General features: G+C 44.3%; 1 protein-coding gene across 1 annotated transcript in view; it reads right to left on the bottom strand.

The window, feature by feature from the left end:
- LOC139240932 (sodium channel protein type 8 subunit alpha-like) overlaps window positions 1-15,558 on the bottom strand; it is a 291,960-nt gene that overhangs the window by 104,819 nt on the left and 171,583 nt on the right. The window contains exon 7 of the mRNA XM_070869475.1: window positions 14,174-14,237. Coding sequence (XP_070725576.1) covers window positions 14,174-14,237 — 64 coding nt within the window. The remainder of the gene's footprint in view (window positions 1-14,173; window positions 14,238-15,558) is intronic.

Here is a 15,558-nt window from a genome sequence, read left to right as displayed (position 1 = left end):
TATAGGGAACCATCTTATCTCATTGGAAAGAGTGCTGACATTGGAACATTGAAGATTTTTTGTGCAACAAAATTGTATTCGCATTCTATATAAATGGGTTTTGACTTTGTTCGACATAGCACCAAAGTGAGTCTTCCTCTACAGCAAGGGGAAAATGTAGGTTTGATCCCTAATCTGTTTACTTCCCAACCGAAGACAAGTTGAGTAGAGGATATTGTGTCTCTCTGAAGGACTGAGGGAAAAGACAGAAAGGAGATGTATGCTCCCTTGTGCATCCTGGTAGCATTCTGGGTTCAGGACAACTTGGTAGTGGAGATAGCTGAACCACAAAAACTAAAATATATGAGCAATGGCTTGCAAAAGAAATAAATATAAAAAATGAACTATAAATAAACGAAAGGGTGAAAGGTCATTAATGTGCTATTGCTGCTGTGTTACCATAAGGGTAAGAGTCACAGTAACAGAATGAAACGTCACAAACATAAACTTTCATCAACTTTTTCATTGATTATGTTCTAAAGTGTTTATCTTCATATGAAACTGCGTTAAAACTTCTTCCAAATACATTGATAACAAAAGCATTCACAGTGGACTTCTGCAAACAGCTTGACACTCTCTATTAGTCTGTTTCTTTAACTTCTTATGTGACAGGAAATTATTAGTGACAGGCCTGCCACTTTAAATAGGGAATAACATCATCAGGACTACTTTCGAAGTCAGTCTTAAAAAGCACTTTAGTTTCACAACAATTAATGTTCTATATTCCACACAGAATCTAACCTTAAAAGCAGGAAAATAGTTATCATAACTGGGAGCGCTCAAAAGGTTTCAATTTTGATACATGTTTCATTTACATCTACATTTCCTCAGAAGAATTTGTGGTTAGGCAGACTTACAACATCAGGAAAATGACTTATTTCCAGTCAAGGATATTGGCTGGCACCAAAGCTTTTCACAATCAATGAAGTCAATAAGAGAGACTGTGGGAGATTACAGAGTGAGCAGGTGGAAGATAGTGGCTATGGTCTCAACACATGGTCGATGATTCTATTGAATGCTGGAAATATTTCTAATCACAGATCTAATTGAATGGTGATGGAAGTACAGTCAACATGCTGAAGATGTGCTTCCAATGTCTCAATGACTTAGCCAGCATGCTCTTCAATCCAATTGTGATATCAGCAGATTGTTTGCACAATATTGCCATCCAGCATTACATCACAGTGAATCTTCCAATGACAGATTATCTACCTTAAGCATATGAACAAGAAGAACTTGGTAATATAAGTCATGCAAGATCCAGAGAACTGAAAGCCAATTTAATCTGGGTACACCTCCCACAGTAAAACAACTATGCCTGGCCCCTGCATGACATCAATGGGAAAACAACAAGTGAATGACAATTAAAATACCTAAAGATACCATTCGAACCACTGCTGGTATTCAGCATGTATAAGATGGTCCCCAATCCTGCAAGACATTTTTCAAGTTTCTTTACAGAACAACACTATGGAACATTTCACAATCTGACACCCACAGAAATAGCTTTCCTTAAAATTACTGGTTGTGTAAATCACAACACAAGGTAAGAATAGTGTGAAAGTACATTTTAAGGTGTCATTGTTTGCGAGCAAAGGAATATTAATCAGTAAATTAATTTGCCATATGTAGGCCTGGCAAATGAACCCTTGTTGCTCAGTTGCCAACTCTTGTTGTATTAATGTTGTTAATGATAGAGGGTTGGCTGGTAAGAGATAAGTTGCAGGAATACCCTCAAGGTGTGTTTATGAAGTGTGGTCCATAATTTTCCTCCTGTTGTAGAAACTGAGATATTAGCCAGCATTTCCTACATTTTAGATAGAAAAGTTTCAAAATTGCATGAATGTGGCATTTTCCTAATGTTGTGCAGATTTTCAAATCTGCTGGCATTGCCAGATGTGACCTGAACCTTCAATAATCTTCTCTTCGTATCTGTTAAGCTGATGAAATGCCTTTTAAATCCGAAAATGTTCGCCTGTTCAGCAATGGAGTGTATTGAAGTTCGAATGAAGACTTTGGTAATCCTGATGCCAACTTGACCTCTACGGTCAACCAGATTCCAGCCCAATTTGCAGTGGCATTTCCAACGAAGAGCCTACAAAACCCAAATCCAGTCACATTCCGTGACCCCCAACCCAACCACCAGAGACAGCTGGCAAAACGGAAATGAATGCGGTTACAGCAGTTAAAAAGTCAGTCAGCATTAATATGGAGAGGGTAGCCGTATAAATAATCTTCTTACAGGTATGCATGAGAAAGAAAACATACTCATTTAAGGTTTGTTTTAAAAAAGATTAGAAATTCAAACAAAATATTTCATCCTCCCTTTATGGCCAGCCTATTCATACCAACAGTGGTTGACATTTTCGTTTTAACTTCATTCGTTTCAGCATGTCCGCCATCTCCAAAGGCTGAACTAAAGACTTGCATTTATATACCATCTTCTCCCATGTCTCAAATATCTCAAAGCACTTGACAATGAAGTACTTTGAAATCCAAAGACCGTTGTTCTGCAGGTAAATGTGGCAGCCATTCTGCACACAGCAAGATCCCACAAACACCAATGAGATTATGATCCATTCATGGTTTTTTATGGTGTTGATTGAGGGAGGAATATTGATCCGAGCACCAACGGAATTCTCTGCTCTTCTTCAGATCATGCGTGGGAACTTAAACATCAACCTGGAACACCAGAACAGGCAGACATGATCTCAGTTTAAAGTTGCATCTAAAGGATGGCAACTCCAACAATGCAGCACTACCTCACTACACTGAATGGTCAGCCTATATTAGGAGCTTATGTTCTGGATTGGGCTCAAACCCACAAACATTTGATTCAGACTCAAACATGCTGCCAACTGAGCCAAGCTAACATGGAGTTAGGTCTGGTTGACAACAGGGGTCATGTCAAATTCTTGAATGTCCGCAAGGGTCAGGTTAACAAAGAGAATGTGAGGGAGGTAAACTTCTTTTGTTAGACCAATCTGAGGAATTCTCCATATTTGTACATGGATCAGCCTTCAACAACGATGGGGCAAAGGGATGGGGTGGAGAAATGAACAAGAATCCAGAGTCAGAGGAATGCAGAACTCTGGCAAGGTGGTGGTGGGGTGGGGTGGGGATGGCGGTATATAGGGCTGGAGGAAGTTCGAGATAGAGAGGGATGAGGCCACGAAGGGATTTAACCACAAGGATAAATATTTTAAATTGGATGCATTGGGAGACTAGCAGCCAGCGTAGGTCAGCAAGCACCGGAATCATGGGTGAGTGGGATTTGGTGCAGGATAGAATACAGACAACAGAGTTTTGAATGAGCTGAAGTTCATCATTGAGGGTGGAAGATGGAAGGCTGACCAGGAGAGCACAGGAATAATCGAGACTCCAGGTGACAAAGACATGGATGAGGGCTTCAGCAGCAGATGGGCTGAGGCATGGGTGGAGATGGGTGATATTACAGAGGTAGAAGTAGACGGTCATTGTGACGGCGGGAATATGGGGTTGGAAACTCAGCTCAGGATTGAATAGGCCACCAAGGTTGCACATCATCTAGCTCAACCCGGGACAGTGGCTGGGGAGGAAAATGGAATCAGTGGCAAGTAAGCAAAGTTCGTGGCGGGGGTTGAGGGCTTTGGTCTTCCCAATGCTCAACGGGAGGAAATTGCGGCTCATCTAAGACTGAGACAGAGGGTAAATATGGGGCCCTGTGACATAGAAGCCACAGGGGCACTAACTACTGCTATAGCATGCTACTCTCTTTCACCTTCTGCTAAGGAGATCAGACCAGCTTCTGTCTCGAGTTGCATGGAAGAGAAGTTTGACTAAATGTCATCAAAGGATTGAGACTAATCACAGAATCAACATCTTCACCGAGTTAGTCCAAACCTTCTGTCTTGATGCTGCACATCTATGTCCACCCGAATAAGCCTTGAGGATTCATGAGCTGTCTTGATTCAGTAATTGTCCCCTTGCATTGCATTGGAAAATTACCAATGTCACTATTATTTAAGAAGGGTGAGAGAGAAACCAGGAAGTTATAGACCTGTTATATAAGTTCTGTTGTGGGGTAGCTGCTAGAATCTGTCATTGGAACGGTACTTTCGGCGGGGTTTTCATCGCCGAGGGGCAAACGAGCGACGTACGCCGCCAATCTGGGCGGCAGTCGACGGGAGCTCTCATTCTCAGCGGCAGAGGCGCTTGCCGCCCAAGTGCCGCCGAGGATGGAGTCGGGCCCACGGAGGGTCGAAGAGGTAAAAGTAAAAATCATCACCAATAAAAAAAACTAACATCTGAGGACCATAAGGGGACCCCATCCAGGTAAGTACCTGTAAAGAAATAATTTAAAACATTCCACTTACCTTTTTTACAGGATCTTGACACTTACCGTTGAGGACAGACCAGCCTCCACGCAGCGGTTCACCACCGTCCTGCCACTGACCAATGCCGACTCCCGCCCACACCAATCTGGCATCTCGGCAAGCAGGAGTCTACTTATGCACATCGAGCGTCCATTGACGTCGGCGGGCACTTCTCCGCGGCTCTCCCCTCCCGCCCGCGTCGAAAGTGGCACTGGGCGGTTCGAGCAGAGGGATGTCGGCGGCAGTGGGCGGCAGTCCTGTAAATTGATCAATTTCTGCCCCAAAGTGATTGAGCACTTGGAGAAATATGAACTGATGGGAGAAAGCCAACATGTATTTGTAAAAATTAAGGCATGTCTACCTGAGCAGTTGAATTTTCTGAGGAGGTAACTAATATGGTAGATAAGGGAGTGTCTACGGATGTTATTTCTATGGATTTCCAGAAGACATTTGATACAAGAGACTGTTAGCAAAAATAAAAATGTATGGAATTGGAGGCAACCTATTGACACGGATATGGAATTGGGTAGGAGACAGAGAGTAGGGATAATGGGTATGTACTCCAATTAACAGGATGTGACTAGCGGTGTCCCCCAGGGGTCTGTGCTGGGAACTCAGCTTTTCACTATATTTATCAATGACTTAGATGAAGGAATAGTGAGTGTATGTCCAAGCTTACTGATGACACTAAGTTAGGTGGCACAGTAAATAGTGTAGATGGGAGCAAAATGTTGCAAAGGGACATTGATAGATTAAGTGAGTGGGCAAAACTGTGGCAGATGGAGTTCGATGTGGGGGAGTGCAAGGTCATCCACTATGGACCCAAGATAGATAGGTCAGAGTATATTCTAAATAGAGAAGCTATTAACTGTGGAGGAGCAGAGAGATTTAGGGATCCATATATAGGAATCACTAAAAAAAAGGGACATGTACAAAAAATAATTTAACAGACGAAAGGACTGTTGGTCTTTATCTTAAGGGGACTGGAATACAAAGGAGTGGAAGTTATGTTACAGTTATATGAAGCCCTGGTCAGACCCTGTCTGGATACAGCGTTCAGTTCTGGGCACTGCATCTCAGGAAGGATATATTGGGCTTGGAGGAGGTGCAGCATAGATTCACCAGACTGATACCGGGGCTAAAAGGGTTCAATTATAAGGACAGGTTGCATAGACCAGGCTTGTATTCCCTCGAGTGTAGAAGATTAAATGGTGATCCAATTGAGGTGTTTAAGATGATTAAAGGAGTTGATGGGGTAGATCGAGAGAAACTATTCTCTCTGGTGGGGCAGTCCAGAACAAGGGGCATAACCTTAAAATTAGAGCCAGGCTGTTCAGGGATGATGTCAGGAAGCACTTCTTCACACAATGAGTAGTGGGAATCTGGAACTCTCTCCCCAAAACAATATTGAGGCTGGGGGTCAATTGAAAGTTTCAAAACTGAGCTTGATAGATTTTTTGTTAGGTAAGGGTATTAAGGTATATGGAACCAAGGCAGGTAAATGGAGTGAAGATACAGATCAGCCATGATCTAATTAAAGGGTGGAATAGGCTCAAGGGGCTGAATGGCCTCTTCCTATTTCTAGGATGCCTAGAAGTCAGAAAACTAGAGGGCACAAAAGGCAGGAGGAGGCTGCAGATGTAGGGTGGGGTGAAGCTGTGGAGGGGTTTGAAGATGAGGAAAAGGATGTTAACTTCAATGTGTTGAGGCACAGGGAGCGTGCATGTCAACCATGAGAGAGGTGAAAGGCAAATGGGACTTAGTGCAAGGCAGAGTACAGAAAACAGAAATGTGAAAAAATTGGAATTCATGGAGGGTAGGAATTGAAGGTTGGCAAGGAGGACCTAGAGGTGGCAAAAGCATCAATAGGGTTTTGGTGGCACTCGAGGTGAGGTAGAGACAGTGGTATGCAGTGTAGCTGAAGTGGAAGCAACCGGTCTTTGCGATGGATAAAATGTGGGGTTTGAAGCTCAGCTTGGGTTTGAAGGGGATGTAAAAGTTTCACACAGTCTGGTTCAGCCTGAGCATGTGGCTAATAAGGGGTTGGAGCAGAGCAGATGAATGCGTGGCTGGAGAGATGGTGCAGGAGGGAGGGCTTTAGATTCCTGAAGCACTGGGACCATTTCTGGGGGAGGTTGGACCTGTACAAGCCAGATGGGTTGCACTTCAACAGAGCCAGGACCAATATCCTCGCAGCGGGTGTGGAGCCGGGGGGGGGGGGGGGCGTTGCTAGTGCTGTTGGGGAGGGTTTAAACTAGCTTGGCAGGGGGATGGGAACCCGAGAGTAGATTCAGAAGGGAGAGAAGCAAAGTTGGAATCGGAAGGCAGAAAATTAGTAAGCGAGTTTAGAAGGCAGAGGAAACAAAGGCTAGAAAATAGACAACAAAGGAGTGCGAAATGGCATATACTTTAATACAAGGAATCTAGGGAATAAGGCAGATGAGCTGAGGGCACAAATAGACATGTGGGAGTATGATATTATAGCTATTAGATATTATCACAAAAGATCACAAATGCAGACATTGCAATCAGGGAGGAGGTGTGTGAAATATTAGATGAAATAAACATAGAGAGAGAGGAAGTATTAAGGGGTTTAGCAGCTTTGAAAGTGCATAAATCCCCAGGCCCGGATGAAATGTATCCCAGGCTGTTAAGAGAAGCAGAAGAGGAAATAGCAGAGGCTCTGACTATCATTTTCCAATCCTCTCTGGCTGCAGGTGTGGTGCCACAGGACTGGAGGACTGCTAACGTTGCACCATTGTTTAAAAAGGGAGAAAGGGATAGACCGAGTAATTGTAGACCAGTCAGCCTTACCTCGGTGATGGGCAAATTGTTGGACAAAATTCTGAGGGACAGAATAAATCTTCATTTAGAAAGACATGGATTAATGAAGGACAGTCAGCATGGATTTGTTAAGGGAAGGTCGTGTCTGACTAAATTGATTGAAGTTTTTGAGCAGGTGGCATATATCGGTAATTTAGACCTGAATGTAATGGGTATGATTAAGAAGTTTGCAGATGATACAACAACTGGCCATGGTTGAGAATGAAGAAGAAAGCTGCAGACTGCAGGAAGATATCAATGTACTGGTCAGGTGGACAGAACAGTGGCAAATGGAATTCAATCCAGAGAGGTGTGAGGTAATGCATTTGGGGAGGGCTAACAAGGCAAGGGAATACACATTAAATGATAGGACACTGAGAAGTGTTGAGGAACAGAGAGATTTTGGAGTGCATGTCCACATATCCCTAAAGAAACATAGAAAATAGGTGCAGGAGTAGGCCATTCGGCCCTTCAAGCCTGCAGGAAAGGTAGATAAGGTGGTTAAGAAGGCATATGGAATACTTGCCTTTATTAGCCGAGGCATAGAATACAAGAGCAGGGTAGTTATGCTTGAACTGTATAAAATACTAGTTAGGCCACAGATGGAGTACTGCGTGCAGTTCTGGTCAGCACATTACAGGAAAGATGTGATTGCACGAGAGAGGGTACAGAGGAGACTTATGAGGATGTTGCCTGGACTGGAGAATTTTAGCTATGAGGAAAGATTGGATAGGCTGGGGTCATTTTCTTTGGAACAGAGGAGGCTGAGGGGAGACCTGATTGGTGTATAAAATTATGAGGGGCCTGGATAGAGTGGATAGGAAAGACTTATTTCCCTTAGTAGAGGGGTCAACAACCAGGGGGCATAGATTTAAAGTAATTGGTAGGAGGTTTAGAGGCGATTTGAGGAGAAATGTTTTCATCCAGAGGGTGGTGGGGGTCTGGAACTCGCTGCCTGAGAGGATGGTAGAGGCAGAAACCCTAACCACATTTAAAAAGCACCTGGATACGCACTTGAAGTGTCGTAACCTACAAGGCCGCGGACCAAGGACTGGAAAGTGGGATTAATATGGGTAGCTCTTTGTTGGCCAGCATGGACACGATGGGCCGAATGGCCTCCTTCTGTGTTGTAAATAGCTATGATTCTATGAGTGGAGTTAATGGCAGGGGCTGTAAACAATGGCCCAAAGTTCTCTCCCGTGATCTTTGAAAAGCCTCCAACCCCACTTCGTGAAGCAGGCAGAGGATGTTGACAAATATTGGAGGACACCCGAATTTGAGAAGGACGCTCCATAATCTTTCATGGTTGACAGAGTTGAAGACCTTTGCGAGGAAAAAGAAGGCCATGTACAGAGGTTGATGCCACTGCCTACACTTTTCTTGGATTTGTCGCACGGTGAAGATCACGTCCGTTGTTCCCCTTAGTGGGCGGAATCCACATTGTGACTTTGGGAGGAGCTCTTCAGCCACTGGGAGAAGGTGACTGAGGAGGATTCTTGTGATGATTTTCCCTGTGGCAGACAGCAGGGAAACTCCTCTGTAATTACCGCAGTCAGACTTGTCACCTTTCTTGAAGATGGTCATGATTACTGCGTCTCTGAGATCTCCTGGCATATTCTTCTCCTTCCAAATAAGAGAGATGATGTAATGAATTCACGCCAATAGTGCTTCTCCACCATACTTTAGTACTTCGGTGGGGTTTCCATCTGCTCCTGAGGCCTTGTTGTTCTTCAGTTGTTGGATGGCCTTTTCAACCTCGTGCCGGGCTGGGATTGTGCCGAGGTGGTGCCGGTAACATGCTGTGGGATGGAGTCAAAGACACTCACGTCAAAGATAGAGTCTCGGTGAGGAGGTCCTCGAAATGCTCCTTCCAGTGGCCACTGACTGCCTCTCTGTCCTTGATGAGCACCTCTCCGTTCTTGGCTCTCAGTGGAGTGCTTGGGCCGTAGGTGGTCTTAACTGCGCTAAAAAATCCATGCACATCGTGACTGTCGGCAAGTTGCTGGATCTCCGGCACTTTTTCTACCCGCAATCATGCAAGCCCTGATTCTTACCAACGGATCCACCACAGACCCAATACAAGTGTAGACCGGGGTCAAGCAAGGCTCTGTCATTGCACCAATGCTCTTCTCAATCTTCCTCGCTGCAATGCTTCATCTCCCCGCTGGAGTGGGGTTAATCCATGGTCAAGCGAGAAATTGTTCAACCTTCGACGCCTCCAGGCCAGATCCAAGGTTGTCCCAACCTCTGTCATTGAATTACAATATGCAAATGACGCATGCGTTTGTGCGCACTCGGAGTCCGAACTCCAAACGATCGTGGACACCTTCACTGAAACGTGCGAGAGTCTGGGTCTTACATTAAACATCAGTAAGACTAAGATCCTCCACCAACCTGCCCCTGCCAGACAATAATGCTCCCCGGTTATCAAGATCCACGATGAGACCTTGGACAATGTGGACCATTTTCCATATCTTGGGAGCCTACTATCACAGCAAGGACAGACATCGATGACGAAGTCCAACACCACCTTCAGTGTGCCAATGCAGCCTTCGGTCACCTGAGGAAAAGAGTGTTCGAAGACCAGGATCTCAAAATGTGGACTATGTACAGTAGGCACCTTAAAGCACTGGAGAAATACCACCAGCGCTGCATCTGCAAGATCCTGCAAATCCATTGGCAGGATAGGCACACCAACGTCAGTGTTCTCGCTCAGGCCAACATCCCCAGCATTGAGGCACTGACCACACTCGATCAGCTCCAATGGACAGGCCACATTGTCCACAAGTCCAATATGAGACTCCCAAAACAAGCACCCTACTCCGAGCTACGTCACGGCAAGTGAGTTCCAGGTGGGCAGAGAAAATACTTCAAGGACACCCTCAAAGTCTCCTTGAAAAATGTAGCATCCCCACCGACACCTGGAAATCCCTGGCCCAAGACCGCTCAAAGTGGAGGAGAAGCACCCGGGAAGGCGGCGAACACCTCGAGTCTCTTCGCCGGGAGCACGCGGAAGCCAAGTACAAACAGCGGAAGGAGTGTACGACAAATCCAGCACCCCACCCACCCGTCCCTCCAACCACCGTCTGCCCCACCTGTGACAGAGACTGTAGGTCCCGCATTAGTCTCATCAGTCACCGAGAACTCGTATTAGTGTGGAAGCAAGTCATCCTCGTCTCCGGGGGACTGCCTAAGAAGAAGACACCCACCACACAATTCCAAAAGTTGAGATTTGAAAATGTCAACCTCGACTGATACTCAGATTTAACCACTCTCAAAGCTGAGCTTTGCAGCTTCTCAGTTGAGCTTTAAGACGAAGTGCCCAATGACAGTTGATGATCCTACTCCAAAGTATTGTTGCACCTAACAGAGCTTATCTTCTATCAGAGCTACTGATATAGACAACCTTGCCAAAATCCATAGTGCAGATTCTCCTGCTTTACTGAAGAAGTACAACTGCATGAAAGCAAGGCGACAAAAGGGTTTGTTTCTCCCCAGTTGCAATCTGTGTCATTATTTTGTCCCTTGGGAAGGAGCACATTTTGCCAGGATTGGACGGGTTCCATTAGTTTTTCCCTTCCTTATCTTCTCCCATGAAGCAGTTCAGTTAAAATCCTCAAAGTAGCTGTGCTTACATCAGCCAAAGCTGAGATTTTCAACCATTAGTTTGGAGATCCAGTGTTCCGTCCTAACAAAGCATCTCAATTTAACATTTCAAGAGATCCATATCTGCTGGTAAAATTACATCAAATAACATGGGAGATAATATTCTACATGTATCTCCTTAAAATAAGCTCTTCATCTGAAATTACAGGCAAATCACAAAAATATTCCAACAGCTATTATTCCCCATAAATTCAAGGTTATAGACCAAGCACTGCACACCTGGTGCCATGCACCAGAAATGTATCTTTGCTGGACAGCTCTCAATATTAACAGATCATTTTTGTTAAATGGTAAACAAAGGGATTTCATGCAAAGGCATTAGTGTGGTCGTTACTAATTTTGCACAGTATGAATTCAATCCACATGCGTCAATGATAGATGTCAGCTGTGGCTCAGTTGGTAGCGCTCTTGCCTGAGTCAGATGTTTGTGGCTTCAAATCACACTCCAGAGACTTGTGCACATAATCCATAATGACACTTCAGTGCTGAACTGAGAGAGTGCTGCACTGTCGGAGGTTCCGTCTTTCAGATGAGATGTTGAACTGAACCCCATCTGCTCCCTCAGGTGGATGTAAAATATCCCATGGCACTACTTCGAAGAAGAACAGGAGCGTTCTCCCTGGTGTCCTGGCCAATATTTATCCCTCAACCAACATCATTAAAACAGATTATTTGGTCATTGCTGTTTGTGGGACCTTTTCTGCCGCATTTCCTATATTACAACAGTGACTACACTCCAAAAGCTATAAAACACATTGGCACATCCTGAGGCCACGAAAGGTTTTATTTAAATGAAAGTTCTTTCTTTTTTATAACACATGCTGACTTCACCCTGCCCAGGGAAGGAGATACATTTTTGCTGCTTCCCGTAGTCCCATCATTCATTTGTTTGTTCCTTCTCCAGTGTTTCATATGTGTTGAATAAATGGGAATTCACCATTCAGAGCCTTCTGCTGTATACAACTATTTTGGTGCAAAACAATAAATCAAGTGCCCCCTTATTAAAGGGGCACTAGAACCGACAAATTAACCAATAAAACTTTTTAAACAATAATCGGTCAAATTAAAATTTGGTTGCCGGAGGTGATGATGCACTCCAGTCCCTCCGGCGCCCATCTCTCGCGGAAGGCCGCGAGCGTACCGGTGGACACCGCGTGCTCCATCTCTAGGGACATCCTGGCTCGGATGTACGTGCGGAAGAGAGGCAGGCAGTCGGGCTGAACGACCCCCTCGACCGCCCGCTGCCTGGACCGGTTAATGGCCCCCTTGGCCGTGCCCAGGAGCAGTCCTACGAGGAGGCCCTCGGACCTACCCGCTCCCCTCCGCACAGGGTGCCCAAAGATCAGGAGTGTGGGACTGAAGTGCAGCCAAAAATCGAGGAGCAGCCCCTTCAAATATTGGAAGAGGGGCTGCAACCTCACATATTCAACATAAACATGGAACATGGACTCTTCCAGACCGCAGAAATTGCAGGCGGCCTGGGAGCCCATGAACCGACTTAAAAAGTATCAGAGTATCGGTGCGAATGAAGAGGCATAGATGTATCAATATGTTAATACGGGATTCCCAATTTCTTTTGGTAGGCAATATACCTGGACAACAAACCTGTTTTTTTTTTTACCAGATTCAATGAAGCAACAGGGCTTGAATTTTCACTTGATTAGGTTTTTGCTGGTAAAAGTGCAGCTGCTGTCCCAATATTTGCCTTTTGCTTCTTAGGTGTAGAAAGCCGGAAACCATGGGGCAGTGGTAAAAACATATTACAAAGAAAAATTAGGTGGTAACGTGACATATTTCCATTCTCTAGTACTGTCAAGGTGAAACTCACCCCCTCTCCCTTATTTCTTCGCAGCGGCAATGCTTAGCTATTGAGTGATTCAGATAACAAAGCAATAAATTTTGCTGTTGGAATGCAATATGGGCTTGTTGCTGGTGGAAAATAGTTATCACCACAGCTATCTTGTCCTGCCATAGATAATCAACAATAATAATACATGCCTTACAGTGCCTTATTACATTCAAATGTCTCAATGCGCTTCACATAATGAATTACATTCTAAGTGCAAACATGTTTCACAAACAGCAATGGGATAGATCTATTTTTTTCATGGTGTTGGTTGAGAGGGGAATTTTGGCCAGGACAACTCTGCTATTCTTCAAATAGTGTTATGGGATCTTCAACGTCCACCTGAACCACTAGAACAAGCACTCAGAACCTTGGTTTAATAGCCAAGATTATGAGCCGAAATCCCTATGATGGGGCTTGAACCTACAACTTTCTGATCCAGAGTGTGCTTTCAACTGAGCCAAGCCACTACACTCATCCACCCCAATTCTTGTGAAAGCTCATGCCTGTATTCTTGTCTCAGTAAGGAGAGAAATCCAGTCATGTGCAAGAGAAGGAAGCTTCAAACAATTAATCAGTACAATATTAACGGTGTGTTTTTTTCCTTTTGAGTGCAATGATTAACTTCGGTCAGCCTTGTCCAATGAACATTTTCTGCCTCCATGCTAATATTCCCCATGTGGGTGCCAGTGTACAATATTTTTACCTGGCAGGGACCAAGCTGAACCTATTGCAAAGACAAGCAGGAATTGGATCAGCTGCAGGAAAATCGAGGCTAGAAATTTCAGGTCTGCATGGTCTTGTTCACAAAACAATTATCAGATGAAACATACAGAAATGTTGGTTTTCAACAAAAGTATTCACATTATATGAAATCAGCGGCAATCTTTTTGTTATTATTAACAGTTAGACCATGTAAGTCATATTTCAGAGAGAGCAGGAAATGTTGAAGCAGTCTGATTTTTGTTCCCTAATCTTTCCTGAATAAGATTCATCTGTTCCTCAATTTCCTTCCCTCCCCTCCTGAAGGTGCTGATATGTGCTAACATACAGTTCCACAGGCACAAGCAGCCCAACAGTACTTGATCCAAGTGGCCATTCTTCAAGCGAGGCGAAGAGAACATGGTAACTGAGATGGATTATGCCACCAGTTCACGTCCACACACTTTCCAACGGGAGTCACTTGATAACAATGAGAAAAAAGCACCTTGGCTGATTTATTATCTCCCCAGCCTCAGCTCACTGAGGCTAAATACAGTGCCTCAATACCTGCCGATCAGTTAACTCAGCACAAACAAGAGATCAAACCTTGGACCTTCTTGTTTATATGATTTAGTACCACATCAGACAGCTGAATTAGATGTTAAGAATGATTGATGAATAACATGACTTACAAACAGGTTGGAGTGCAACCATTAAAGGGCACACAGAACATAAAGCTTACCCAGCGTCTGAGCCATTACCACAAAGTAAAGGATCAGGTAATCCTGCCACCATGAAGAAATTTGCTATAAGAAAACAGAATAATGTTTCAATAATTTATTAACAAAATAGTTTACAATAATTAATCTTACATTTCCCCCCCCCTCCCGACACAATACAATACTATTTCATTGAATGGAGTTCTGAAAAACATTAGAAGTGTTACGCAGGGTCACAATCAGATTTTCTTTATGAAAGAAAATGATAGATCGTTACACAATAAAGACTTACAAATAACGTAATCAGTTGCAAGGTTAAAGCTGCATTCTCATACGATTTTTTAGCAAATGTTGTTCTCTCTCCCTTATTTAAGCCATCCTGTTTGGTATGTCATTACCTGATAGATTAAGTCTATTTCCAAGGCCCCAACCAAAGCTACTGTTTGGGAGGGGGGTGGGGGTGCGGTCAAGGGATGAAATATGTTGGATAGAATGTTTCACAATGTAGATTATACATGGGCAGTGGAATAAATGACCTTCATGGGCCACAGGGCCTTTTCTCATTCTATAAGAATCCATGTCACTATTGATGATTGACCAGCCAGTCTGGCTCACTAATTGAACCTGGGGTGGTAGACCAGTCACTGGAGCTGAGATTCTTCTCACCTGGTTCCAAGTAATGGTGCAAGCCAATGCCCTCACAGGTAGGGTGATGCTGGCTGGATAAGCAACAGTGCCTTGCTGGATAAGCAAGCTAAACTCCTGCAGTAATCCTACACACACTTTGGGGCCTGTATGACTTTGCTCTTGTCAACCTGCGCTTAAACACCCTGAAGCTTGGTCTATAAGTAATGGGTTGACATGTATGTCAGATAATCAGCTAGTCAAAACATGTCTTAGCACTCCAAGATAAAGTATATTATGCACTAACAAGGAGTACTGCTCCACACCACCAAACCTTGTATGCCTTCCCAAAAATGTCTACAACATTTGATCACAGATATTTATATTCTGAAACAAAAGTGCGTTATCTTCAGGATCATGATGGCTAGGGTTTACATTGAGGACTATCTGGGAGCAGTACTGCAGGTTGTAGCCAGCTGACAAGCCACTATGGATAGTTTGTGAAAGGAATAAAAATGGGGAGATAATGGTGATTAAACCCACGTTTGTAATTCCTAAGAAAAGTGAGTCAATGGCCCCAATATTTACAAGCCAGGCAGGGAGAGAGGGGGGCAGCTTCGTGCTGGGAAACCCGGAAGTACAAGTTTCCCCCAGCTCCGGCCGAATTTAATGGCAGGACCCAATTACCACTTTTGGAATCAGTTTGCCAGCTGCAGCCAGCCAGCTAGAGAAGGGGGGTGTGGAGGAGATTGCAGTCGGTGGAAGACATCACATCTCGAGGAGG

The sequence above is a fragment of the Pristiophorus japonicus genome, chromosome X (assembly GCF_044704955.1).
Source record: "Pristiophorus japonicus isolate sPriJap1 chromosome X, sPriJap1.hap1, whole genome shotgun sequence".
Classification (NCBI taxonomy): domain Eukaryota; kingdom Metazoa; phylum Chordata; class Chondrichthyes; family Pristiophoridae; genus Pristiophorus; species Pristiophorus japonicus.
Note: the sequence above shows the minus strand (reverse complement) of the source record. Positions and strands in the feature narration are given on the sequence as shown.